Source organism: Xyrauchen texanus, chromosome 49 (assembly GCF_025860055.1).
Source record: "Xyrauchen texanus isolate HMW12.3.18 chromosome 49, RBS_HiC_50CHRs, whole genome shotgun sequence".
NCBI lineage: Eukaryota > Metazoa > Chordata > Actinopteri > Cypriniformes > Catostomidae > Xyrauchen > Xyrauchen texanus.
The window spans coordinates 7,323,529-7,349,648 of record NC_068324.1 but is presented as its reverse complement, the minus strand read 5'-3'; the positions used below and the strand labels follow the sequence as shown (position 1 = coordinate 7,349,648).

Genomic DNA, 26,120 nt, shown 5'->3' with positions numbered 1-26,120 from the left:
AATCTGATGGAAGGGAAAGTGACCTTTTCACACATTGTCATTACCATTTCAAAGGGCTTGCAACACTGCTGTATTTATATCTATGCAATACTGAATTACCATATAAATGAATCAGATGAAAGCATTCCCATTTAGAAGAACCCTTCCAGTCTTAGAGGTGAGCTCTCTAAAAAAAAAAGTTTTTTTTTAAAGAGAGAGGTGGACATGTACAGTAAATGTCATTGTATTATGAAAACTGTTGTGAAACACTAAGAAAAGAAGTAAATAAATATTCTAAAATTATTTATCTAAATACATAATGCATTCATATTACTTTCTGACTGCATTTACAAAAGTTAAATGAGAACAGACCTAGTGGCATGTTATAAAAGATGCAATATCACCAATTAAAGGGACAGTTCATGTCATCATTTAATCAACCTCATACTGTTCCAAGCCCATATGACTTTGGTTTTTCCGTGGAACACAATAGGAGATGTTAAGCAGAATCAGTCACGGTTCATATGCAGTGCATCATTACATATTTTTTCCATTCTATGAAAGTGAAGGGTGACTGAGGCTAAAGATGTGCCTCACATGTCCTTTTGTATTCGATAGAAGAAAGATAGTCAGGGTTTGGAACAACATAAAGGTGTTTAAATCAAGACCATTTTTGTGCCTTTAATGCATTGAAGGCTCTCCACCACATTTCAGACCTGTCACCAAGCAACAGGGTGGCCTGAACCTGTTAATTATGGCCCCCACAAAGGAAAGAATACCCTACAGGTGAATTTATGCTTTGTCGAAGCAAAATCGAAATCCGTCATGGTAATTTGTAGAGGCTGATAAAAAAACAAACAGAGAATCGGTTCAAAAAGTGTGGGATTGCATTGATTTGTGCAAATAAATGCATGTAAGGAGGAATGCAAGAGAAATGAAATTTCGCTCCTCCATGTACATACATGATTAAATGACAATAAAATCTTGACTTGCTCATGGTACATAAGAGCCACTGTGCTCAGAGTGAAACACCTGCTGCATGCCACAATCCAATTCTCCCATTCTCCCTTTTCTCTTTTCAGTTTCCTATAAATCTAATGCATTTATTTATTTATTTACATTTCACAAATATAATAAGTGGTATTTTCCAATTCATTTTTCCAATTCGTTACAATTGTCTGTACTTTGCTCTCAAATCCCTAAGGGGCCCTTTAGGTTGAACGTGTTCTTGTGTTGAAAAAATGCCAGCGTAGGAAAACCGTAGAGAAATGGTGTTTTGAGATGCGTTTTTAAGTTCTTTTGAATTTGACATAGCAAATGCGCTTTAACTGTGTGAGAGATGGCACCACGTGTAGCACAAGTTCACATAGAACTATTGAAAAACAATGCAGATGGATGCAAAAATGGGTTCTGTGTGAATGGCCCTTAACTCCATTAAATTTCGGAGTTATATATCAGACACTTGGGGTGGGCTCTTATGACCCACCCAGATCACCCTGGTATAAATTTTGAATTGCATACTACCATAATTCTCCTACTATTTTAGACAACCTGGTCTAACAGAATGACACTTTTACACTTTTACTTTAGCGCATGACTTGAAATATAATTTGACATTAGAAAACACTATCAGTTAGCGTTAGGTGTTGGTTAAGTTGGTTATACTCTCATATGTCCTTTAGGACACTATTGGTTAGGTTTAGTTTAGAGATATAGGTTAGGGAGGTTTGTTTTACTCACTAAAATCTAAAATCTAAACTAAAATTCACCTTAAAAGCCTCATCTGATTACAACCTAATTTGGTTTTGGCGCCCCCCACTGGACATTTCACTTGGAAACCGCTGTCAAATGTGTGATTTGTGAAATGTGTAATGACGCATAAATTCCACTTTTCCAAAATGTTCCAAAGTTCACGTAAATTTCATGAGATCAGGCTGATTTTAAAAATTGTGAAAGATTGTGATTTGTGTAAAAAATTTCGCCCTCATGAACCCCCTAGTGCTAAAAACCACTCTAAATACCATAGTAATCTCATATGGCAAATCCCTCAACATCCTAACATCATGGCAGCTAGTTTTGCACAGGCAAGCACCACACAAATGTATTTCACAAAAGGTAAAAATCAAGATATTATGATAATTGCACAGTTCCAAACCTGGTGTCAGTATAAGCAGATATCCTCACTCTGAATTTATCTACACCCTAGTTTGAGTTCACTAGACGAATAAATCCTCAGAATGGAAACAGGGAGTCTCCTGTAACACACCGCCCCCAAACTACACCTCCATTCTCTGAGCATTCACTTTAAAACAGTTTGTATGCTTGATCAATAGTGCTTTATACAGAAACTCCCTTTACACATGACTGGAGATAAGGGGGAGGTCATGCTACGGAGGAGACCCCCATCTCTTGGCTCTCTCGGCAAGGAAATCAAGTCACCATCAGTTGTAAGGAGGCTGCATGGAAAATCGATCACACTCAGACTGTGAATAAAGCGTTGATAAGCCTCTGAGAAGGGACGTTAAATGTGGATGGCCAGTGTTGACCTCGTTATTGGTTTTACACATGTAAATACTATCTTGCTCGGAACAGCGGGGAAGACATGGTGATATCCATTAGATTAAAACACACTAGCATTTGTCTTTTTCATTTTGACACTCAATTTCAAGGGCAAAAAGGTGGCTGCCTTAATGTGTGCATCTCTGTTGGACAGAAACCCTGCTTACATATGCCTGGGGCAATCATAAATATTCTAATGTAGAATGCAGGGAATTACAACACTGATATTATGTTGAGCAGTCGCATATGGTCTGGAGGCTATGTAGCAAATATTTATAGTTTAAAGCAACACGCATCGACACCTAAGTGACCTCGTCAATGCATCATGGTTAATAAGACAAAGAAAAATCACATTAAATGAAAAGTAAAGCTACGGAAATCTTAGCCCAAAAGGGGCAGTTTGCATTTTGGTCCAATTTAGAGTAAGAATATTTATTCTGGTTTCTTTACTGGTCTAAGATCAGATGTACTCTCACTGTGAGCAGAAAAACAAATCACTAAATAGTTGCACACATCAGCACACAGTAATTCAGTTCAAAAACCTGTATTTAAGGCCACGGCCAGACTGATACATTTTCCTTTGAAAATAAATCAATTGTGTTACATTTGCACCTCTCATCCACACTAGAACAGCATTTTACAAAAACGTCTTTCAAAATCGCTCCCAATCGCCACACACTTCACTTGCAATAAGCACACTGGAAAACAATGACTTTAGGAAACTGAAAATGAACGTTTCAAACCTAAAAAAAAAAAATTATGAGTATAGACTTTGCGTAAATCCTCAGAATTCATATGCAAGATAAAATAAAAATGTGCAGTGCAAATTGTGTTAAGTGCAAATATGTTTGGCCATTTACACTGTTTCCAGATCATCTTTCCTTTAGTGAATCGGGTGCTAAAATGAGGCAGACAGCACATGCAATTAAACAAAGTTATCAGTGGGCACAATTCTTTCTTTTTGAGATGCCCTCAGAGTGTTTTTAACCATCTGGAACTATTCTAGATATTGAGCAATCAACAGCTAAAAATCAATAATGCAGGGAGATCTGGAATCAGAATATGCATTCAATCTTATTCAGAATGAGATTTGTACTTGAGAATTGTACTTGGGTGTTGCTGATGAATGACAGACATTTTATAAGATAATGAGGAAGACCATGAAAATTAACTTTGCATACTGCAAAAAGGCATTTTGCATACTATGTGTGTGTTGGTACGTACTTGCCATTAATGACCCCATCAGGGTTGAGCATGGGTATGATTTTGAAGATGTAAGCCTCCCTCAAGCTCTCTGCAACAGGATCACTGCTGCACAGGAACTCCAGTGTGCCCTTCATTACCCAGCTGGAATTGCTCTCTCCAGGATGAACCCTCGCTGTCAGTACCACACATGGCCGGTTACCTACAAAAAACACAACAAAAAAGCAGGATGTTAAAGTTGAAATTTCTAATAATGCCACACACATACACAGAATAGTGTTGAATCTTATTTTAATACCACATGATCTGGCAGGAGAAAATTATTTATATCGGGAAGACACGCAGGCTTGAGTGAAGTTTGAGATGACATTTATTTGATAGATGTAAAATGGAAGGTAATGTCTCTCTCTTTGGCGTAGGCCCCATCCGGCAGTCCGAGGGAGTTGTACCCGGAACCGTCATGTCCTGCCGGAGATATGAGGCAGGGGCTCAACTGGTGGTGGTGGAGAGGTGGAGGTTGCAGTGTTAGCACACCAAAACAGCAATGTGATAGATTGTGAGCGGACTTATAAAGCAATGGCTTACGTGCGATTGGCCAGGAGTTACCCAGCTAATGATGTGATGATGTACACCTGCTGGTCTTCCCGCTAGAACTACGCTCCACTTCCATTTCTGTGATGTTTACAAAATGTCATCATGTGGGGAACCTGCCGCCTTTTGGTTTCCAGATAAGATCATTAATCGCAAGCTTGCAAAACCTCTCTATAGGTTCATCCAGTAACATGAGAAATACTTCAATTAACACCAAAAACACTATTCCAGAACAGAACAACAAAAATAATGGTTTCAACCCCCCAAAAACTCGCCCCATTAGCTACTGTATATGGCCCAACAGATATTACTGCCCTGTCTCTGCATATTCAGCTGGGATAGAAACAAGTATTTTTTGGTATTTGTTTTTTTACATCGGAAAAATGACATCACCTTTAACTACAAAATTAGGTTACCGTATAACTAATGTCTGTAACTAAAACTAATTGCATGAATTTAGTAGCTATTCTATTGGATCTTATGGAATCTTTGTTATATATTTATTTTTCAAATGAGAGAAAGTGTCCAAATCCATGTGACTCTGTGCTGTCGCATTACACTGCAATTACGGGACGTTTTTATTTGACGTCTCCTTCAACTCAAAAATAAGGTTATTGAAGTCTTCCAGTATGGGTTTCAAGTGCACCACACCACAGAGTCTGCACTTTTAAAAGTTCTTAATGATTTTTTTTATCTGTTGATTCTGTAGACTCTTGTGTTATTGGACCTCAGTGCAGCATTTGATACCATAGATCATGATATCCTTCTCTTCCGGCCTCAAGCAGTCAGTAGGTATCCAAGGAACTGCTCTCAAATGGTTTATACTGTAGCTTACCTGTCCAATATAAGTTTTTAAGTTAACTCTGGTCAAGTCACATCCTCTTCTGACCCACTCACTTGTGGGGTTCCCCATGGGTCCATCCTTGGTCTCACTTTGCTTTCACTGTATATGCATCCCTTAGGGTCAATTTTTAATAACATGGCATCTCTTTTCATTGTTATGTGGATGAAGTGCAAATTTATCTGCCACTGAGAAAAAAAATATTAAGAGTGCTTTAGAATCCTTCTTGGCCTGCTTTGATGATATTAAAGCATGGATGTCTATGAACTTTCTAAATCTAAATGAAAGTAATATGGAGATTGTTTGTTTTGGGGGCTCAGACATTCTCGATTCCTCAACCTGGGCCCTTTCGCCCCTTTTTGTAAACCAACTGTTAAGAACCTAGGTGCGCTGTTTGAGAACACTCTTAAATTTGACAAACAGATTAGCTCAGTTGTCAAATCTAGTTTTTTTCATTTAAGATTACTGGCCAAAGTTAAGCCTTTTCTTACTTTTATTGATTTTGAGAAAGTGATTCACACCTTTGTTTCCAAATGACTGGACAATTGTAATTCTCTTTACGTAGGAGTCAGTCAGTCATCATTGTCTCGTCTGCAAATTGTTCAGAATGCTACTGCTTGTCTCCTGACGGCTACACACAAGCAAGATCATCCATCTCCCTCATCTTGGGCTCTCTTCATTGGCTGCCGGTGCGTTACAGAATCGACATAATGCTCTTATTATTTGTTTTTAAATCGCTGAATGGTTTAGCCCCATTTTACCTTTCAAATCTACTGCAGCTACATAATCCCTCAAGGTCTCTTAGGTCCTCTGAACAGAGCACTTTGATTGTTCCCAGGTCCAGGTTAAAGCAAAAGGGTGATGGGGCTTTTGCAGTAGAAACCCAAAAACTTTGGAACAGCTTACCCTTGTACATAAGAAATGCCCTTCTTTATACAAAACACTTTTCAACTTTTTTCTGTGGCATTTGGTCCAACAGAGTTTAGTTAATTATTAGTATTTGAAATGTGTTATTGTTGGATGTTCATTGGTATTATCTTTATACAATGTTTTATACTTGATTATTGTACAGCACATTGGTCAAGAGTCTGTTGTTTTTAATCATGCTTTATAAATACATTGACCTTGACATTATTATGGACCTGGCTGCCACCCCACAAAAGACAGCAGAAGGGGTGACTAATTTGTGTGATTCGGGTATTGTTGATTCTGTAATGAGTTCCTGTATGGTCTCTGTTTATGCGTTCTTTCATTGGCTCCGTTACATTTTCTGTATTTAATTGAATCTGAATGAGTCCATGCAATTTGGATGGAGTGATGACTTTTTTCCTTTAGGACAAAATAATGAAAGTTACACATTTGTCAGGAACAACCTGTGGTATCTCTGTCGATGCTGGCGAAAGGAATTTTGTATTCAGATTAGGGTCAATGACAAGAAAAAAAATATTTTTGAAATGGAATCTTTGTATTCATGTTGGTTTCATAAATCCATTAATTTTATTACATGTAAAGTGGTACAGCCATAGTAAAAAGTAATCAAATATTTTCCTTACACCTAAAATACATATCTTAATCATTATTTTCTAAAATGTTTTTCAAAAGTTTAAAAGTTTTTACACATATTGGCATTAGTTGCATCATGGATATGAAACATGACTTGATTGGGTCCCAGTAACTGATGTTACTTACTGGGGTACCTCAGGGATCAGTGCTTGGGCCACTTCTCTTCTCCATATACACAACATCACTGGGACCCACCATTCAGTCACATGAACTTGTCTTTTCAGCCCAACGACAACACAGTGACTGCTCAAATCACTGCCTGTCTGGCAGACATCTCAGCCTGGATGAAGGAACTGATGTTACTTACTGATGTTACTGATGTGGCTTGGATACCTCACCTCTCCAGGCTACCTTGAAGGACCTATCTGAGAGATAGGAGGTCAACCAGTCAAGCACAGTTCCTCTGATGCCCAGAGTAGAGAAGGTGGAGAGAAGGATCTGATGGTTGACTGTGTCAAAGGCTGCAGAATGGTCCAGCACAATCCAGGTCCAGTTGAATTTGAGCAAACACACCGTGAAGTGGACGACAAAGATGAAAAAACTAAATATATGGGACGTTTACTTTTTTATCTTCCCCTTAATAAGCATATATTTTTTTAATTCTTACTACAGTATGTTCAATAATGTGGATACTTGCATTTAGACCTGGAGCCCATTTTTGTGTCACAATCCACCAGTAGTAAAGTAATCTGCTTCTTGTATTCTACATACAACTGCAACCTGCACTATGCAAATAAGAAGTCGAGGAGCTATTTTCGTCTGGCTATGAAAATAAACCTCCACATTTCAAGTCCACGTGTATTTTCGCCTTGATCACATTTACACTTTTGTACCACTAAATGCCCAGTAAAATATATGTTTGCAATACACGGGAGTTGAGTGTGCAAATATGTAAGTGTTTCATGAAGCTACGAAAGAATAGTGGCCTTCGGTCTTTTCTCCGCAACACAATTCAGCCTTCCCACACTCCCTGTGGGAAGAGCACGGCCCAATTCTTTGAGCACCCAGCTTTCACTCCCTGTAAGTGGAGTCTTTGTCATACAGTCGACTTCAATGCAAATGGTAAAGAAAGAAAGAGCAAAAGACAGTGTAAACAGTGAATAAAGAGGAAAGGAAGGGCAAAAATAAAAAAAAATCCCTTTTCTGTTATTCTCTCTCCCGCTGCTTTGTGGCAGAGGAAACTTACCTCCCACTGACATCGCCTAAAAACATCCTGGATTATCTCCCTCCTATTTTTGTGTGTGGTCTGTGTGTGTGTGTGTGTTTGCGAGTCTGGGTTTAATAGTCAGGTTTTGGTGCATCTGTTTTGCAGCACTTAAGACATTCTAAGGAAAGGCTTTTAAAAGTGGGACTTATAATTCTGCATATTACGCTGAGAAAAAAAATACAGGTTTCATGGGTGCTTTGAGAGTAGTTGATTTCCATAAAGATATATAGAATAGTTTCCTGTTCTCAGATTAAAAGAAGATGTGAAAGTGATATTGGCATTCAGACTTTGACTTAAACCTAGACAAAACTAAGACCAAGACCTAGACCACGGGACTGGCTGAAGACATTTCCTGAGTTTCAACTGAGTACAAAATGTACACTCTTTAAAATACCCATAGACATAATGTAGACTTAAACCTTGACTTAGACCCTGGCACTGGCCAGAGACTTTTCCTGAGTATCAATATAGAGTAAAAATTATGTTGCTAATATTACACTGCAACATTAAAGGAGTCTATAGATATAGACTCAGACCAAGACTTAGGACAAGACTTGAACCCTGGCACTGACTAGAGACTTTTTCTTACTAACAGCATAGAGTAAAATTGAGTTGCTAGTACTACAATCTTTAAAATGTCCAGAGACCTAGATTTAGATGCTAGGCGCTTGTAGAAGTATCGACATGAAGTAAAACATTTGTGGTATATGTCCATAGATAATGTCCAAGTCTTTTTATAAGCATATGATTTGTTCAACTCTGGGAAACACAAACATCATTTTTCAACACGAAAACACACACACACACACATGTTGGTCTACCTATCATTATGAGGACTTTCCATAGACATAATGATTTTTATACTATACATACTATATATTATATCCCCTAAATCTAACACTAACCCTAAACCTCACAGAAAACTTTCTGCATTTTTACATTTCAATACATAATTTAATATGTTTTTTAAGCTATTTTAATTATGGGGACACTAGAAATGTCCTCATAAACCACATTTATAGCATAATACCCTTGTAATTACCATTTTGTAACCTAAAAAATTGTCCTCGTAAACCACAAAAAAATACACACAGAGAAAAAGTCTCCGCCTCTTGATCGTTAAGTACAAAGCAAGCCTTAAGCTATCAAAAGCAATCTCTGTAATCCTTTCCTGTATATGCAAATCAGGTCTAATTAGAACCTATCAGACTTGTCCATTTGTAATCATGAGATGAATTTGCCCCACAAAGCTTATGAAAATGCAGCTTTTAATTTAGTCTTTTATTAATTAAAAGTGTTTCATAGGAATCTCACTGAAGCTAATTTCTTGGTTGTTAATTACCAAACGTAATCCTGTTTAGTGTGAGTTTCGCCAAAAGCGATCTACACGGAGACACTTCCTGCGATGAGAATTCACTGCCGTCTGTATCTTTTTTTCTTTTTTACAATAAGGTCATCCCAGTTTTACAATGAGGTCATCTGTATTTTACAACCTTATTATCTGGGTTTATAACTGTATCCTTCATAGAGACTAAAATAGGGACTCATACTCTCAATTTTATGTGCTCATATTAATTCTCATTCTGTATGACTTCAACACACCCATAAAAACAGCTTACGTCTATTGAGGAAATTATAGAAAACACAAATCTTACAGTAAATGGAGCTTTCTTTGAAAAAAGTGTCTTTGTTGTAAAACTTTACCAATCCGATTGCATGAGCATGCAGGAAATAAATACATTTTAAATAAATGAGGCTGAGTAAATATGACAGAATTGTCATTTTTGGCTGAACTATTCCTTTAAGACGCTATCTTGCAGTAAGAATAAAGCATATTGAGTGTTTATGCTATAGCTATTATATAAATGGGAATAGTGTTCATTCTAGGTGACAGTTGGGCCAAGAGAGAACTGAGTAACCAATGCACCAAAGAGTATCTTCGTTTAATTTGTTTAAAGTGTGTGTCTTTTACTATCTAATGGGCAATAGGAGAACTGAGGGTTATGGTGGCTATGCGAGGACACTGTGTGAACATGAAGGACAGACCGAAAGCACAGATGGCAATATAAAAAATGAGAAAGGGAGAAAGAATCATGTAGGCTGCAGGATGCATGCCAATTTATCATAGGCTCAGTATTAGAGTCAAATGTAAGCAGAAAGGTATTTCAAATAGGATTTATCATTCACTGTCAGCAGAAGGCATGGGCACTGTGACTAACAGATAAGAGCTCTGTATTTCTGAAGATATGTATGATGTTTAGACACATTCAGGGTGCAGTTAGAAAATGTTTTTGCACAATTGTTTTTCTCATGACTTGGCTTTTGATGTCAAGCCAAAGAAATGTTTTAATTTCATAATTGTGTCACACTGAATTATTTCAGAAAAAATACAAATGATGGATGTAGATTATTCCGGACAAAGATACGTTAAAAGCATTTTTGTTACAAATTAGAGTGTTTACATACACGATCTTACACCATTTATCTTACACCATTTCAGATGAAGTGATACCTTAAGCGGTTTCAGCAAAAATCTATATTTTGTCTGCTAAAGAAATGCTCCGGGTTCAATACAACTTAAGCTCAATCGACAACATTTTGTGACATAACATTTTTACCATAACTAATAATGCAAAGTAAGTGAATGGGGCACCGTTTCAGAATTACAGGCACAAGATGTAAACATCAAACATGTTAACATGATTTTAGTGTGATAAAAACTGCTTACTAACCTTATCTGTGTAAAGTTTTATCCAATGTTACAAGTTTGTTGTCATGACGACATAATGCTGGTAAACCCTGTAATCACAGTCATTGATTTTATCACTCTGAAATCATGCAGAACAGAGATTCTATCACACTAAAATCACATTAACATGTACTGTATCATGTTTACATCTTGTTGCTATACTTGTGAAAAAGTGAGTATATTAACTTGTATGGACTGGCCCCATTCACTTGCATGTGCCTTGCTGTAACTAAGTTTTCTACTTATTCTTTTATTTTTAATAATTTATTTATTTTTAATTGTCAAAATGATTTCCTGTGGACCAGCCAAATATTTCTCACTTTATCCTGATAATCCCCAGTAAATGGACGCTTTCACTTGGCATCGATAATTGAGAACTTCTGGTTTTATTTGCGTGGGGCTATAACTAGGTGTCAGCGCAAATATGAATATGGATATAACAGCGTACATCTTTTTGACCATGATATTTTAAAATATCAATACTCTGCTGCTATTATACTGTATAACTGCTAACAACAATTGTTTTTATTATGTAACATTACACATATATTATTTAGGAAGTGGTGCATGACAATTTTACTTTCAGCATACTTCAAAATAGGTCCAACCGCTTTTAAAACCATATAATTGCAAATATACAGTACTGTATGCTGGTGTTGTTTACAGGTACAGCTAATCAAAGGGATTTATTTAATTAGGAGCCTGTGAGAATCCCTGAGAGTCATGCAAATAAACCAAGCAAAAATTAATCCTCAAAGTTCATACGGTTGAGTTACTTCTGCTTTCGTTTAATCCCTGTCGTTCTGTTGGTCAGCTACATGGCTTTCTAATAAACAAAAGCTGACACATCATGTCTGATATGTCGTATTAACAAGTCCTCATTCCAAATCGGTGGCCATTATCTTTCTCTCTTGTACACACAGAAACAAGTGACCTGCACCACCTCCTAATCACCATTGGCTTATAGAAACGGCTTAATTTGTTTGTGGTTATTGATGCTGTGTGCCACCGATTACCGTTAATCATATCAGAGGCCTTTTAATTCAATAAAGCAGCAGACGTGGTTCTCATAAGCAATAGGGCTGAGAGAAATTGTTAAATTGTTGTGGCTATGTGTAATAGCAGAGTTCATGTGTTAAGGCCGCTAAACCCCAATGTGCTAATTAAGGTGTAATCCTCTGAAGGCAAATGTCACAGTGTGTTGGCATGTTTTGCCTCGAATTGCCTGCATATGTTTACAGTTCACACAGAAGTTTGAAGCATATAGGGGAGACCAGGGAAACTTGTCACAAGGTTAATAACACAAATGTGCTTTCTCTAATAGCTGTTTGAATGTTGGTTTCAAACAGCTACTTCAAAGTTGTGTTAAAGGTGCTGTAAGAGATTTTAATGTTCTGAAGCTTTCACGTGACTGAGATGTTGAATTAGCCACACCTCCTAATTCTAAAACCCCCGCTCTCCAATGATAATTTTGAGACCAAAACCGAGCAAAAGAGCAGCATTGTTTGTTCCTATGGCTGTCAAATTCAACAGTGGCACAATAGCGCCCTCAACTGACAAACATTATGAATTAAAGCCTCAATTATCCGCTTCAAATACAACACTATGAGAACGAGCAAAATGACTGGCAGGTTAAAAGCGTCCGCAGACACATTTTTGTTTGCCGTTTAAAAGTCTACAGCTGTCACAGAAACCGGTGAGATATCGCAGGACACCTATTTCATTAATAACTTTAAAGGAGTAGAACTTTTTTTGCATACTTTTGCATGAAAAATCACAACAAATTTAACAAAAATATTTAATTACAAAAATATTTATGACTGTGATCCTCTAAACTAAATATCATGCAAGTAATGCAACTAAATAATGAAGGTAGATTTTAAACAAAAAAAAATCTTTATTTTTTTTTTTCATAAATGTCAGGTCAGGGCATTATATACATTTATAAAATTCATAATATTTACAATATTTGTTGGCCATAACAATGGTTCGATATAATATTTTTTTTTTCTTTTTTATAATTATTTTATTTGTTGAATTTTGCTGAAATGTCTATACTTGGCTGCTAAGGCAGGTTTCATTGACAACACACCCTATATGGTGCAACAACAAAACTTGCCATGTTGGCACATAAAGTCCATGTGTGTTCAATGAACTTAATCTTTTTCTTAATCTTTTTTTCTTTCTTGGCAGTAATGGTGGAAATGTTCAATAGCTTTTTTTGTAGCCAAGACTTTAAGGCATGTGCCAAGTACAGAAACTGACTTTCAAAAACCTACCCTGAGAAATATTCAATAGAGTAAAAAGTGTGACCAGTAGCCCAGATCTCCCCTATTTATGTAAAAGATTTATTATGTATGAAATCAATTCATTGAAAGTAGTTAGCCTGATTTAATGACACACATACTCTTCGTGCTGGTGCAGGTGTTTTTTTGTTTTTCTTTTTTAGTATGGATGTTCAGATTAATGAAATGCATTGTGATGTTTCAGTATGGTGTCAGCTGGGCCGACACACTCAGCAGGAAGATGGCAGATGGATGAGGTGCCCTGCCTGAGTGAGAGTGTGTGTTTGGGGCTTGATGTTTACACAGAGCCGCATGAATCTCGTTGGATGCTGTTCACCGCAGTAAGGCTGTGCTTGACTGCTGCAGCGCCTGTCACAATACAACTGTGTGCTAACTGAAGAGAAAATACAACTTTTTTCTTTACATTTGGTAGACTGAACATTTCTGGATGGAACTGCAAATCTCTTAAGGTGATTTTAAAGCTGATGTGTGCAAGTTTTTACATTAAAATGCCTTGTCCTATTTTATTTCAATGTGCAACTAACTATAAGTAAGCTATTCGTAGGGTTGATTTCCCTGTAAGTGAAGCCCTGTGGTGCTATCAAAATATTGCTCTGTTTGATCTGTTTTCATCCTGACAAGCTAGACATAACAACATTGTCTCAACCAATGGCGGTAGTTTGGGGTGGGACTATGTGTTTGTCCGAACAAAAATTTATATTTCCTGAATTTGTATAATGTCAATCACATTTGAAACTCTCTCACTTCGCTATAACGTTTAAATGCTCTTATTATTTACTCACCCTCATGATATCCCATGTGTGTATGACTTTGTTTCTTACACATATGAAGAAATACAGAAAAATATCACAGCTCAGTAGGTCCTTAAAATGCAAATAGATGGTGATTTTGCTTTTGAAGCTCCAAAAACCACAGACAGTCAACATAAACGTCATCCATACTACTCCAGCGGTTAAATGAATGTGATACAATCACTTTAACATTGATTTGCCCAAACCACTTAATTAATCTGTCTGATTATTCATTACTGAACTGGTCTGAAATGGAGTTATTAAAAAAATTAAAATCCTTACAAAAAACATGGAAAGGTAAAAAATGTGTGACTGATAATGTAATGTATTACTTTTTAAAGTAATGTACCCCAACACATTTTCTTTTCCATTGCCTAGATTTTTCAATGTGGATTTACTAATTTGTTGGTCAGTGAAGGACAAAAATAACAAGAAATCCATTCTCTAAAAATATATTTAGAAATATCAATCATTAACGCTTAGTTCACTAAGGGACCGTTCAGACTAAAAGCGTTAAACCACAAAAAAGCTAAACAGCAAATCATTTATAAACACAGTTGTCTCGAAACGGCATCTAGAAAATGCAGCAAATAAAAGATTTCTGTCTAGCCTAGCGCATGGTTACATTGAAAAACAACAGACAAACAGTGCAATTGTACACAAATTTGACCCGATATGAACAGCCCTAAGGCTTTCAAAAGCTACAGTACGCTATGATTCGCATTCAAACCCTGATGCTGCTACTAAATTATCAGTGATTGTTTGTATTCAAGTTATGGGAAGCCATTTCCGTGTCAGTGATTTCATTAGCCATTGATTCCCAAAAGAAAATGCATGTATACATTTTGATTGTGATTTCATTACAAAGACAAAAACACACAAGATTTAATAACAGCTAATGCAAACACATTAATAACTGACAGCCTTTGATCAACTGCACAGGTTCTGAGTTTATGAGCAGGTCGCTCTGTACACCAGTCATTGGGAATTGGCAGCAGGTTACTTTGCAGTATGTCTGAGAATGTTGGAGACTGTCAGCTGTCGGGCGGATCGGAATGGGCCTTCCCACCACCTTCACAACTCAGCCAGATGCTCTGTGTCGGTCTTCAGGGAGAAAGCTGCAGATGTCTCATCTCCATATTCATCAGAAGATGATGAGAGGTGGGAAACGGCGCTACCCGGTGGAAGTGGTCCACAGCTGGGTCAGCATGTCCCAGCAAATCCCTCTGGAAGTTTCTTCAGCCTAACATATCTATCTCTGCAGTTTCACCTGCAGTCGAGAGTCCCACCTGTCTGCTCGACTGTGAGATGAGGGTATCAAACAGGGCTGGACTGGGAAGAGAAACCGGCCCGGGATTATACATAGCAACTGGCCCAAAATATGAGAGGGGGGGGGGGGGGTGTTCTCTGGCCTATTCTGCATAAATCCCGGCTGCATTTTGTGGTCCGTGCTGCATAACGCAGCGGCTCATTTTAACTTATTGCGGCCCATATCGGCCTGATTGCGCGGTCAACCCACTGGCCCGCTCGGTTCTCCTGATGGCCAGTCCACCCCTGATCGGCCCCAAAGTGCGTCGGCCCAACGGGAAAATTCCCAGTATGCCAGATTACCAGTCCAGCCCAGGTAGCAAAGTAAGGATTAAAAAAAAAAAAAACAGCAACCCACCACCAACTACTGACTTTAATTTCTAAAGCTTCACGCAGACTTGAACATTGATAATCTAAAAACTTTAAAGCCATTGTTTTTTGAGTAAAGCTTCAAAGTAATTTTTCAGTGCAAATCACATATTTTGAAAGCAAGACATTTGATTCTTTAGAATATCATACACTGATGAATTGTAACCAAGAATATTATTTATTTTTTTACTAAAAGTACAAAGGGTCATTTTTCATTTCATGTTGTTTTGAAGCAACTATCAAGAAGTATGAGTTAGTGTCACTTCCTCTGTAGGAGGGTCTCTAGTTCTTTCAACCTTTTGTCCTCTGACATAACATATGTCTCAGCTAGCGAGTCAAGCAATGACAACTCATCTAACTGTCTTCCCCATATATACAGTATCCTCCCACCTACAAACAAACACACATTCAGCTCATCAACTCCACCTCTGACAGGTGTCAAAGATCAGCTGTTTCGACTGCCTTTAAGAGCTGCCAAACTGTTTGAGTATGTTCCCTCTACCTCATGAGCACAAACACACTTTCTCTTGAAAACAAACCCTAAGAAACGCTCAAATGTTCAGTAAACAGGTGTGTCAACTCACACAAACATAAATCTGACTCATTGTGAGTTTTGTGTGTGACTCACGCAGTTGGTGCAGGTGTTTCCAGGCTTTGGAAGAAGGGCAGGCTGTGATCGTGACTAAAGAGCAGGAATTCCCTGCCAGCGTGTCGCAGAGATTTTGTTGCCTGAAAAAGACCTTGCTTGGGTCTACCGATTTCTCCAACATCTTCAGATGGGTCTAGAGAATAAATGCAAAATCTTTAGTGTTGAGTTGTAATAACTGGCATTTATTATTTCCTAAATATCTTGTAAAATTGCATATCTTGTTTCTAAATATGCCATTTTTGGCTCAACCTAACCTATACTTGCAAATAACAGGTCTGGTTGATATATTTTCCCAAAATAAACAAATTAATAAATAAATAATATTTATGTATAAATGTATTATATTGATCAAACAAATCATTTAATACAATTTTGTAAAAAAATATTATACATTATTAGTCAAAATCAACAAACTAATTGTAGAACAACAAATATTAACAATATGTAAGTTTTTTTTTTTTTTACAATTTAAAAAAATAGATAATTTTTATGCTCATTAATATGCTTACTTATCATGATAATAATGTCATAAGACTAAAGGGTATTTATACACAAAGAACTAAACGAGGGAATGGAATACTGGTGGGGATGAAGATGAACAGATGGAAGTGATTAGGGCAGTGAATTCTGGGAAACGTAGTGCAGGGGAAAACTTCAAAATAAGAGTCCTTGAAAAAGGGGACGGAGACAGACTATGAGAACAATTGGTTTGAATTAATATTTTTTTAGAAAATGTGATTGTGGACATGAAACTGTGTGTACTGTTATTTCCTTCTTCCTAATATATTCACAAGTTCTTCATGTGCAAATAAATTATTAAAGTATGATGACTAAACAGAAAGCAGAAGAAACTGCTATCTACCATTTAAAATACAATATGTTTTAGATTATTTTTTACAAAGTTACATTTTGTGTGAAAGAGTTAAAATAGTGCTAAATAAGAGTTTCTTAAAATATATTTAACAATTTTATGTTTATGCTATTTACTATATTAAATTGATATATCGTGACATATCGGCATGGTATCAGCCTATCGGCCACCCTGCTTTCTGAACATTTGTATCTGCATCAGTCATTAAAAAACCCATATTTATCGACCACTACTTGAGATCCAGTGAGATCACTCCTAAAACACTCATAGAGCATACAATGTAAAGTTAAGCACCTGGAGGGTGGTGTAGGTGTAAGGGTAGTGGTAGGCCAAGTAGCACACATCGTCGTCATGCCGAAAGGTCACAGTGAAAGTCAGCGTGTAGAAAGAAGAACTTTGACCTCTTCTGGGGCAGAAATGATTTCTGTGGGAGAGTCAAAAACAACATTGTTTCGATAGTTTATGCCTAATAAAAAGTAAAGAAATGTGAAGTGAAATCAGGCGAGGTGAAGTGAAAAGAAAGAAACACTGATTGAATCCATGAACTGTCTTTAGCCCATAGACAAGTCAATCTTACCTGTAGTAGCAGATCTCAGAGCCTGTTCTCACCCAGTGTGGTTTGCCCTCCAGAGCCTCTCTCACAGAATACAGCACAGGCTGCATGCCTAAAACATAGTGAGGGTTATTTTAAGAAGTTTCCCACAACCAGTGACGTATGAACCACATCAAACATTTAGTTATTCAATGGTCTGACTGTAATTGCTAAGCATGCAGATTGATCATTTTGATAATAATCACAAGCAAATTAAGTGACAACAGTTGCATATGCTTTTAATGTGGTAATGCCAACTTCAACCCACTATTGGTTCACCTTGTATTTAATACATACAATTATAAATAAATAAAAAGTATAAAACTGCAATTCAGAAAAGGTATATCCATTATTAATGTACTTATGTAGCAAGATATACAACATACATACATATATATTTACATGAGAAGAAACATTTTATAATATATTAAGGCTTTTTAGAAAATTGTATCTTGAAAAAGGGTGTATTTTTACTCACCGAATTAACAAAATGTTTTGCTTTAGGCATAAACCTCACTACATTTAGTTAAATTCGAGATGCATTACCTTTTTTTAACATCTTACAAAGTTTTTGCTCTTAAAAACTTTATTATATAATAATAATAATTTAGTTTTATGGATATTTAGATGTTTTACCAGAAAGTTACAAAGATGCTGATTAAGAACATTATGTTTTGCAGTGTGCAAAAACTACAGCTCCAGTCTGCTTGAATGTGAAAGTCCGAAATTGCCTGGCAACTCTTCTTCAAAGCTTCTGTTTCAACAGCATTTTAAATCAACATTAAAATCAGACATGGTCAAATCAGACCAAAAAGAAAAAAGAAAAGCTGTCAACCTGAGAGTTACCATTCATCTCATTCCTCTCAATGTTTTAGTGAGTGGCCTGCGTCCCACTTTTACCATCTCTGGTAATATTTAAAATAAATAAAACTAAAGTTTTACCCATAATATCATATAATATCTTGCAGTATTTAAACCTCAACATTAAGTTGATACCCTAAGGAAGAGACGTTGACATTTCATAAAAATCCTTCCCTCAAAATGGATATTTGTTGGGAATAAGTTTTACCTGAACTTAAATTACTTTCAGCAGAAAAGGACATCTTATTTAATATAGAGGCATAAAGCCTGACTTTGGGCCAGCGCAAGTACCTTATAATGCCCAGCTGCACAGCAAAATGAGGAAAAGACAGTCAAGGGCCATTGAAAACACTTTATCGAGGGAGGAACTCGGAAATGTCAGAGCACTGTATTTTCCAGGGATATACTGCTAGTGTCAGATTTTAGAGCTTCTTGGGCCCACCACTGTGTCTGAAAGCAATGTGAGAATGTGATATGATTTAGCAGCTACCACTGAGGCATCTCCTTAAGCTTGGTGTGCTGTGTGAGTGCGGTAGCGGTTGTGGGGGGAAATAAACTCTGCTTTTATTTTCAGCAAACATGTGTAAATATTTGTATGAACATAAAAAGATTCAAAAACTAAGACATAAACTGGACAAGTTTCACAGACATGTGACTAACAGAAATTTAATAATGTGTCCCTGAATAACGGGGGGGGTCCAAAGTAATAGTCAGTATCTTGAAATTGTCCTGAAAAAGGGACGTTTCTTTTTTTGTTGAGTTTATATCTCAGAGTTAAAAAAAAGTTCTCAAAACCAATGAACATTTGTAGAACATACAACCTTTCATTTTCATGTGGAACACAAAGGAAGATGTTGCAATGAACACAGCCTACCATCTTTTCAGTACAATGGCAGTGAATAGTGCCTCGCTTTAAAGCTTAATAAAGGACCAAAAGTATCATAAAAGTAGTCCATGCCATTTGTGCATTCTATTCCAAGTGTTCTGAATGCGTTTACTAGGTTTTGGTGAGAAATAACATGAAATTGAAGCCATTTGGAGTTAAAATATTAACTTCCATTGCACGTTCATGTGCGCTACAAGATAAGCTCTTCACACTGGCATGCATGTTCATGCAAGAAGTTGCATTGTTTTAACACTAAATAATGTGAGTTCATGCATGAACATTGTGTTGAAAAAGATGGATGCTATCATCATTAAAACATCTCCTTTTGTGTAACGCATAAGAAAGCAATTCAAATGGGTTTTGAAAGACATAAGGGCAAATAGATTATAAAAAATCTATATAATTTATGGGTGGTCTATTCCTTTAATGTCTTACCGTAGTTGTACTGACTGTTTCCTTTTTCACAGTTGATGATGTTGAAACGGTAAGGCACACCGGCCACCATACCGCTGACTTCAAAATAGAACCACTGATAGTGTGCAGAGCAATTGACATCAGCATTGAGAATCAGATCATATTCGTGACTAACAGAGACAGACACAGAAAGAGAAAATCAGACAAAGCAAGCATAGGAGAGAATAGGAGAATGGTAATGAGTGCGAGAGAGAAAGAGACTCAGAAACGTGTTACATAAATGACAGAGAGAATTCTATAACTCCATCCCTATTTGTTGTTGTGCCGCCACATTTGATTTGGAAAATATAACATCTGCTCTTTTATTTAAGCACATCGGAACTGCTCGGCAGACAGCAACATTGATTTGATCTTGCATGCATTGAAACAGTGGAAACATAAGAACGAGAGAGTGTGTGATTGTGAATGCACTACAAATGACGCCCAAGGGCACTTGCTGAGCTGTCTGCGGTACATGTTTGTGTGTGTGTGTGTGTGTGTGTGTGTGTGTGTGTGTGTGTGTGTGTGTGTGTGTGTGTGTGTGCTGTGCTGTGTTGCAATGCAGATCTTCACCTGCGGACATGAATAGCTTTTTGTAGGTTTCCACTCTCAAATTTGGAGAAGAATCGAAGGGAGCTGGGATATGTCTCGTAGGAACACTGTGGACTAAATTACAGGAAGCGAGGGAAAGAGAGAGAGAGAGAGAGAGAGAAATAGAAAGAAAGAAGGAAGAAAAATAAGAATGAAGGAAGGAAAGAAAGAAAGAAAGAAAGAAAGAAAGAAAGGAAGGAAGGAAAGAGGAAGGAAATAGAAAAATAAGAAAGAAAGAAGGAAGGAAGATAGGAACGAAATAGGAAAATATGAAGGAAGAGAAAAAAGAAGGAAATAGATAAATAGAAAGGAAGGAAGGATGAAGGAAAAAATGAAAAAGAAGGAACGAAATAGGAAAATATGAAGGAAGGAAGGAAAGGAAAGGAAAGAAATATATTATTTTTTTGACAACTGTGTTAATTGAGCATGTTATATTCCACCATATCATGACATATTGCCATTTTAATTTAACAAACAAATGAATTCATTATCACAGTTGGGCCAAGACAATAATTAATGCTACTAACAATGATTCTTGCTAAATAATTCATTCTACACCATTTGCCACTGTCAATAAATTCCAATCACACTGCAAAAGATAAATAAGATCACTGCACATCTCTGCATGAGGTACTTTACACTAGAACATTGCTTTGTATTGGTAATCTACTGCAACCCACAAGCTATGTGACAGTAAACAGCAACTAACAATGACAAGCTGTCCGTCAACATCTGCGGTGGCAGCGACACATAGTCCATTCAGGGGTTTACCTCTCAAAATGCCCCTGACAGCAACAGTCCCGTCAAAACAAACTTGACTGGATAAACATTTGCAATGGAACCAAGATCAAAAACAATTCCTGTATAACTCACAAAAGAGATTGTTCCTAGAAAGCTATTTCTGCTGTAAATATCCATTTCAGGTATATTTTCTTATTGTGGCAATTATAGGGCCTTTTGGAAAAGAAAAAGCACATGTTGAAGACCGTACAGAAGATCTTTCACATTGTGGTAGCCACTGCATGACGAGTAAATTTGGCATGTCTGTGAAACATGACATTAAGATGCATCAAAGGCAGTTCATGGATTTTACATTTTTCTAGCCTAGCCTCAAGATGGTTTCTATCTGGTGGATGTATCTAATGAAGATGCCCTTCTCTGAAATGAGTTACCTGGGATCCTCCATGTCAAAAACAACCTTGTTGATGATCTTCTCTGGGCAGAGAAGACGCTGAATGTCTTCAAGAACTTTCTTTCTGTAATTAAATAAATAATAAGGAAGTACAAATATCAGTAAACCATAGGCATTATTTTATTAACCTGGCATTAATAAATAAATTAAAAAAATAAAGTGAACTGTTTTGCCTGCAGGGGGAGCTCTCATTGTAAACTCACTGTACAAATGTGACAATTGTGTCATTAGAAATTTTTGCTGCAAACTACACGTATCAAACGTTCTGGCAAAATATTTCCAATTGTCTGCGAAAGGCGTTGATGATAGCGGCCATTCTCAATTTCGTTTGTATGATGCTATTTCCTAATCAAACCAATGGCATCTTATCTTTTTCCACCCAATAATGCCAAATGGCTAATTTTCTCGGCTGTTTGGCCATGTATTATTGCTTTCGCACAAAGACTGAACAAAAAGGCTTTGGCCTGATGCGAATACGCAAAATGCAGAAACCAATCTTTGTGGCCGCTCCAGTCCTGAGAGCCAATTTCTGCTGATAATTGGGTTGAATGAATGAGCAAATAGCTAGTTAACAATGTGGCGTGACGTGGCCACCTGAAGCACTCTCATCAAAATGTTTACCTTGCGGAAAGAACTAAAAAAATAATAAAAAAAATGCATTCTCCTTCATTGAGGTGAAATTTGGTGTGGAGGAAGCTATGATTGGAAACAATCTTGGTGATGAAACCTGTTGAAATGGCCATTTTTGTAATGTGGAAACTGAGAGAACGAGGTGTCACACAAAATGTTGAAAATGTTTCTGAGATGAACCATTTGAAATGGACATTTTACGAGATGGCAATCCAAAAAGGGTGGTACATTTTACTGTAATGTTCCAGTCCAGACTTATCAAAAGAGTGAAGTAGAAAAATACCGTGTGGAATTAAAAATGTCACCATTTGTCTGACACTTCTGATAGTAAAAATGACACTACAGAACCAATATAAATGTATCTTATCCTTGAGGAAACACATTAAACAGCAAAATAAAAGAAATAATGACAATTTTGTTTAATCTCTTTCTTGCATATGGAAGAAAGTTTTCAGCAAAACAAAAGTATTCAACTGAAGGGGGCTACCATAATTAGATTAGGTTTTAAGGGGTTTCTCAGTAGTAAAGTGCCTTTGGTTGCCTGTATAGCGAAGCAAGCAGCGATAACAAAAAGACTACTTAAGGCAAGAGAGTTACAAACAAGAGTTATGAGGAAAAATACACTTAATTTCTACTTACATTGAGATTGTATACTCTGAATTAAGTTTATGAGTTCAAAATTACTCATGTTCTCATGGCTGCAATCATTCATGCAAGTTAATGTATAATGATGTAGAATAGACCTTAAATTGAGTCAAAGTCTAATATTTGCATTTCTTTGTTTGCAATCTCAACATGCTGACGTAGCAGAAGCAGCAATTTACAAAAAGGGTTTGAAAAATGTTAAGCAATATTATTTGGGATTTGTACGGAAACAAAAGAATAAACCAGTTTGTACAAATAATGGTGTCTTGGGAGAGGTTTTCGAAATTGTCTCAATGGAATCAAACAGCTTTCTGTTGTGTTCCATGGCAGTACAAAACAAATTGTTAGATCACCATGAGATGCATGTCGCAGTCTATAATGGCACAGTTTCAATGAGAAACTAAACTAGAGTAATGATGTGCCCCTAGACACCTCTCTCCATGCAAGAACTGTATCTTTATATGTTTTAATACTGAACAATGAAAGTGATCCTAGGTGAACAGAGTTCCTTGATGTTTTTGCCACAGTGACGTTCACCATTTCACTAAAATACCTAAAGCTGTACAAAATATGTGCATTTTAGACAATCCATCAAACATATTTATGATGAAGAAGAGAAAAGAGTAGATTTGACTGAAGACAGTGGTTAGGCCTGGTCAACCTGGTCTTTTTGTTGGTTTTTGTGGGGTTTTGGGCCCTTGACAAGCTAGACTATCTTGAACCAGCTGAGACCAGCAAAAAAAAAACAGTTTAGGCTCATTTGTGATGCTTTGTTCACCAGGTATCCTCACACTTTTCCCCATCTTTTTCAACCATCTACTGAATTTTTCTAGAAATAAAAGTGCCGAAAAGCCAAAAGATTTTAGATTTAATTGCTCACCTTTGAGCATTGGGTGGTCTTTTAGCCATTGGCTCTTTTCCTTGTGGAGGCAGGTGACCCCAGAAGTCAGGAAAAGCTAGGATGGAGTATCCCACAATAGACTTGGTATTGGCAGCAGTGGCATTGTACAGACGTGGATCGTGGTTGGGAATAACGCTCCCATACTTCTCCAGAAGCCTGTCTACCATACTGCAATGGCCCTCTTGGATGTTCCTAGAGCAGTTGAGGTAATGTTTGTGGAAATCCCTGGTCTGGAGATGGTTGTCTTCCTCTGAACCAGGGTTCAACTCAAGGGAGATAGGCGAATCTGGGCTGGAGGGCAACAAGGATTCTCCTTTGCTCGCTTTTGATCTCCTGCCTCTTGGTATCTTCTGGCTGAAGTTCCCCTCCAAAGAACTGTCTTCATCTGCGCTTTCATCAACCTCAGAGCTGGAATCCAAATCCTGGAAGACACGTTTGTTCAACTGTTAGGGAAAAATAGTAAAACTAATGTAGAGTTTACCCAGTTTGAGGGGAACAGAACATCAACAGATGTCAGCTCATTATTCTTATGACCACATCAGCAACTCTCAAATCAAAAGTGTGAGAGAAAATGGCAAATGGAGACACAGAGCGGTTACAGTAAACATCCCTCAAAGGATATCCTGTTTTTTCCCTGGCACTGTCAACTGCTGCATGCAATACCTCAGAATAAAAACTAAAAATATACTTTGAGGAAATAAAAGCATCTTTTCAAGACTTTTGAAAAAGAAAGGCAAAAAAAAAAAAAGATAAAGAAGTGTTTTTAGGATGTAAGCCAGAGCTGGCACATCACTTCTCCCTTTCAATTGACTTCAAAAGGGTGATACTGACGGCAAATAGGGTCATCCAATTACAGTCTTTGACAGGCATAAAATGCACTGTATCAAAATAGCCAAAGGGCCCTGGTTGGTTTTAGAGCAACCAAATAACAATTTTAGCTCATACCTCCTACTTTTCCATAAATTTAGTGGAAAAATTTTCAATTTCCCAGACTCAACTCACAAGGTGAACAGTGAATTTCCACATGCCCCCAAAAAACTGGACATACTATACACATCATGGCCAAAAGTACAGTATTTGGACACCAGAACTCCACATTGTAATGTCAAAACCGTAAGAATTAATAGGGAGTTGGTCCTCCCTTTGCCACTATAACAGATTCCACTCTTCTGGAAAGCATTTAATTAGATGTTGCAACAGGGCTATGGGGATTTTCAGCCATTCAGACACAATTATCTGTGAGGTTAGGCAATTATGTTGGCCGCTGGGGCCAACTGGCATTCCAAAGGTGTTCAGGAGGGTCATTTATCCGGTCCCATCCTAAAAAAAATCTTTGGTACATCCCATTCTACTTAGGCTGTCTATTTAAAGGAGAGTGGAAGTCTGCATGCTTGATTTTATCTACTGGTTAGTCAGTGTTAATCTCATCAACGAAATTAGTGATGGAAAAGTTTGTTGACAAAGTTTTTTTTTTCATCAATGCTAATGAAGATGAGACAAAAAAAAAGTCTCTGAAAAATGAAGAATGCACAATACAGTACATTAATATAAATGAACCCTGTAACACTTGCTGTATAAAATTGTCTTAGGTTTGAGGCTACATATTGCATCTCAGGAGGGGTCTCGCTTTGTCATATACATTTGCAAAAATCACAAATAACAACACTTACAAAGTAGCACAGAGCCAGGTTTTTTTTTCCCCAGAGATTTCTTTTAATAATAAACTTGATCCGGAGCAATACGGCGCCCCTTTTGATGAGCTTTGGGAGTGGGACTCTGGGAAAATGTGCAAAGTTGTTCTTACAAGTGGGTGAAATGAAAAAGCAATGATTCAATTCACGAAGGGAATGCATGGATCTGTTTGAGGTCAATTCAATTTCAAGATCTGCCAACCGTTAAAAGCTATTCATGCTTGTCGATTTGTTATTTATTTATTTTTTATTATTTTTTTAAATCGGCAGATGAATTTCATCAGATAATGAAACATGGGACGAAGCTTCTCTCATTCATGAATAATTTCACTGAAAAATAACTTTGGGTTTTTCTACACCAACACCTATTGTATGCTTTCAGAAGACTTGGAATATGATGCCTGAGTTAATCTTTATTTTAGCTTTAAAGTGAGTCAAATATCATTGCTTTGAAAAGACAGAAATTTTCATTAAAAAAAATCCTTTTGTGTTCCACATACATTGTGCCTCGTTCTACATATCACTGCACTTTTCTGTTAAAATAAACACTGGATGCGGTATAACAGCAATATGTTTATTTCCTTTTTTTTATACAAATCACAAGTTTAAAAACAAGTTTTTTTCTCTGTTTCCCGCACAATACTATCTTATTACATCCAAACACCTTTACTTGCCAAATTACTTACTTTACC

General features: G+C 37.0%; 1 protein-coding gene across 2 annotated transcripts in view; it reads right to left on the bottom strand.

Moving 5' to 3' along the window:
- LOC127640527 (cytosolic carboxypeptidase 4-like) overlaps nucleotides 1-26,120 on the bottom strand; it is a 207,668-nt gene that overhangs the window by 85,651 nt on the left and 95,897 nt on the right. The window contains exons 12-19 of one of the 2 annotated variants that reach the window (XM_052123142.1): nucleotides 23,717-24,180; nucleotides 21,542-21,625; nucleotides 20,352-20,444; nucleotides 19,761-19,909; nucleotides 17,564-17,651; nucleotides 17,281-17,410; nucleotides 16,095-16,248; nucleotides 3,763-3,943 (exon numbers count right to left, since the gene is read on the bottom strand). In XM_052123142.1, coding sequence (XP_051979102.1) covers nucleotides 3,763-3,943; nucleotides 16,095-16,248; nucleotides 17,281-17,410; nucleotides 17,564-17,651; nucleotides 19,761-19,909; nucleotides 20,352-20,444; nucleotides 21,542-21,625; nucleotides 23,717-24,180 — 1,343 coding nt within the window. The remainder of the gene's footprint in view (nucleotides 1-3,762; nucleotides 3,944-16,094; nucleotides 16,249-17,280; nucleotides 17,411-17,563; nucleotides 17,652-19,760; nucleotides 19,910-20,351; nucleotides 20,445-21,541; nucleotides 21,626-23,716; nucleotides 24,181-26,120) is intronic. The other variant, XM_052123143.1, reaches the window with a different exon arrangement.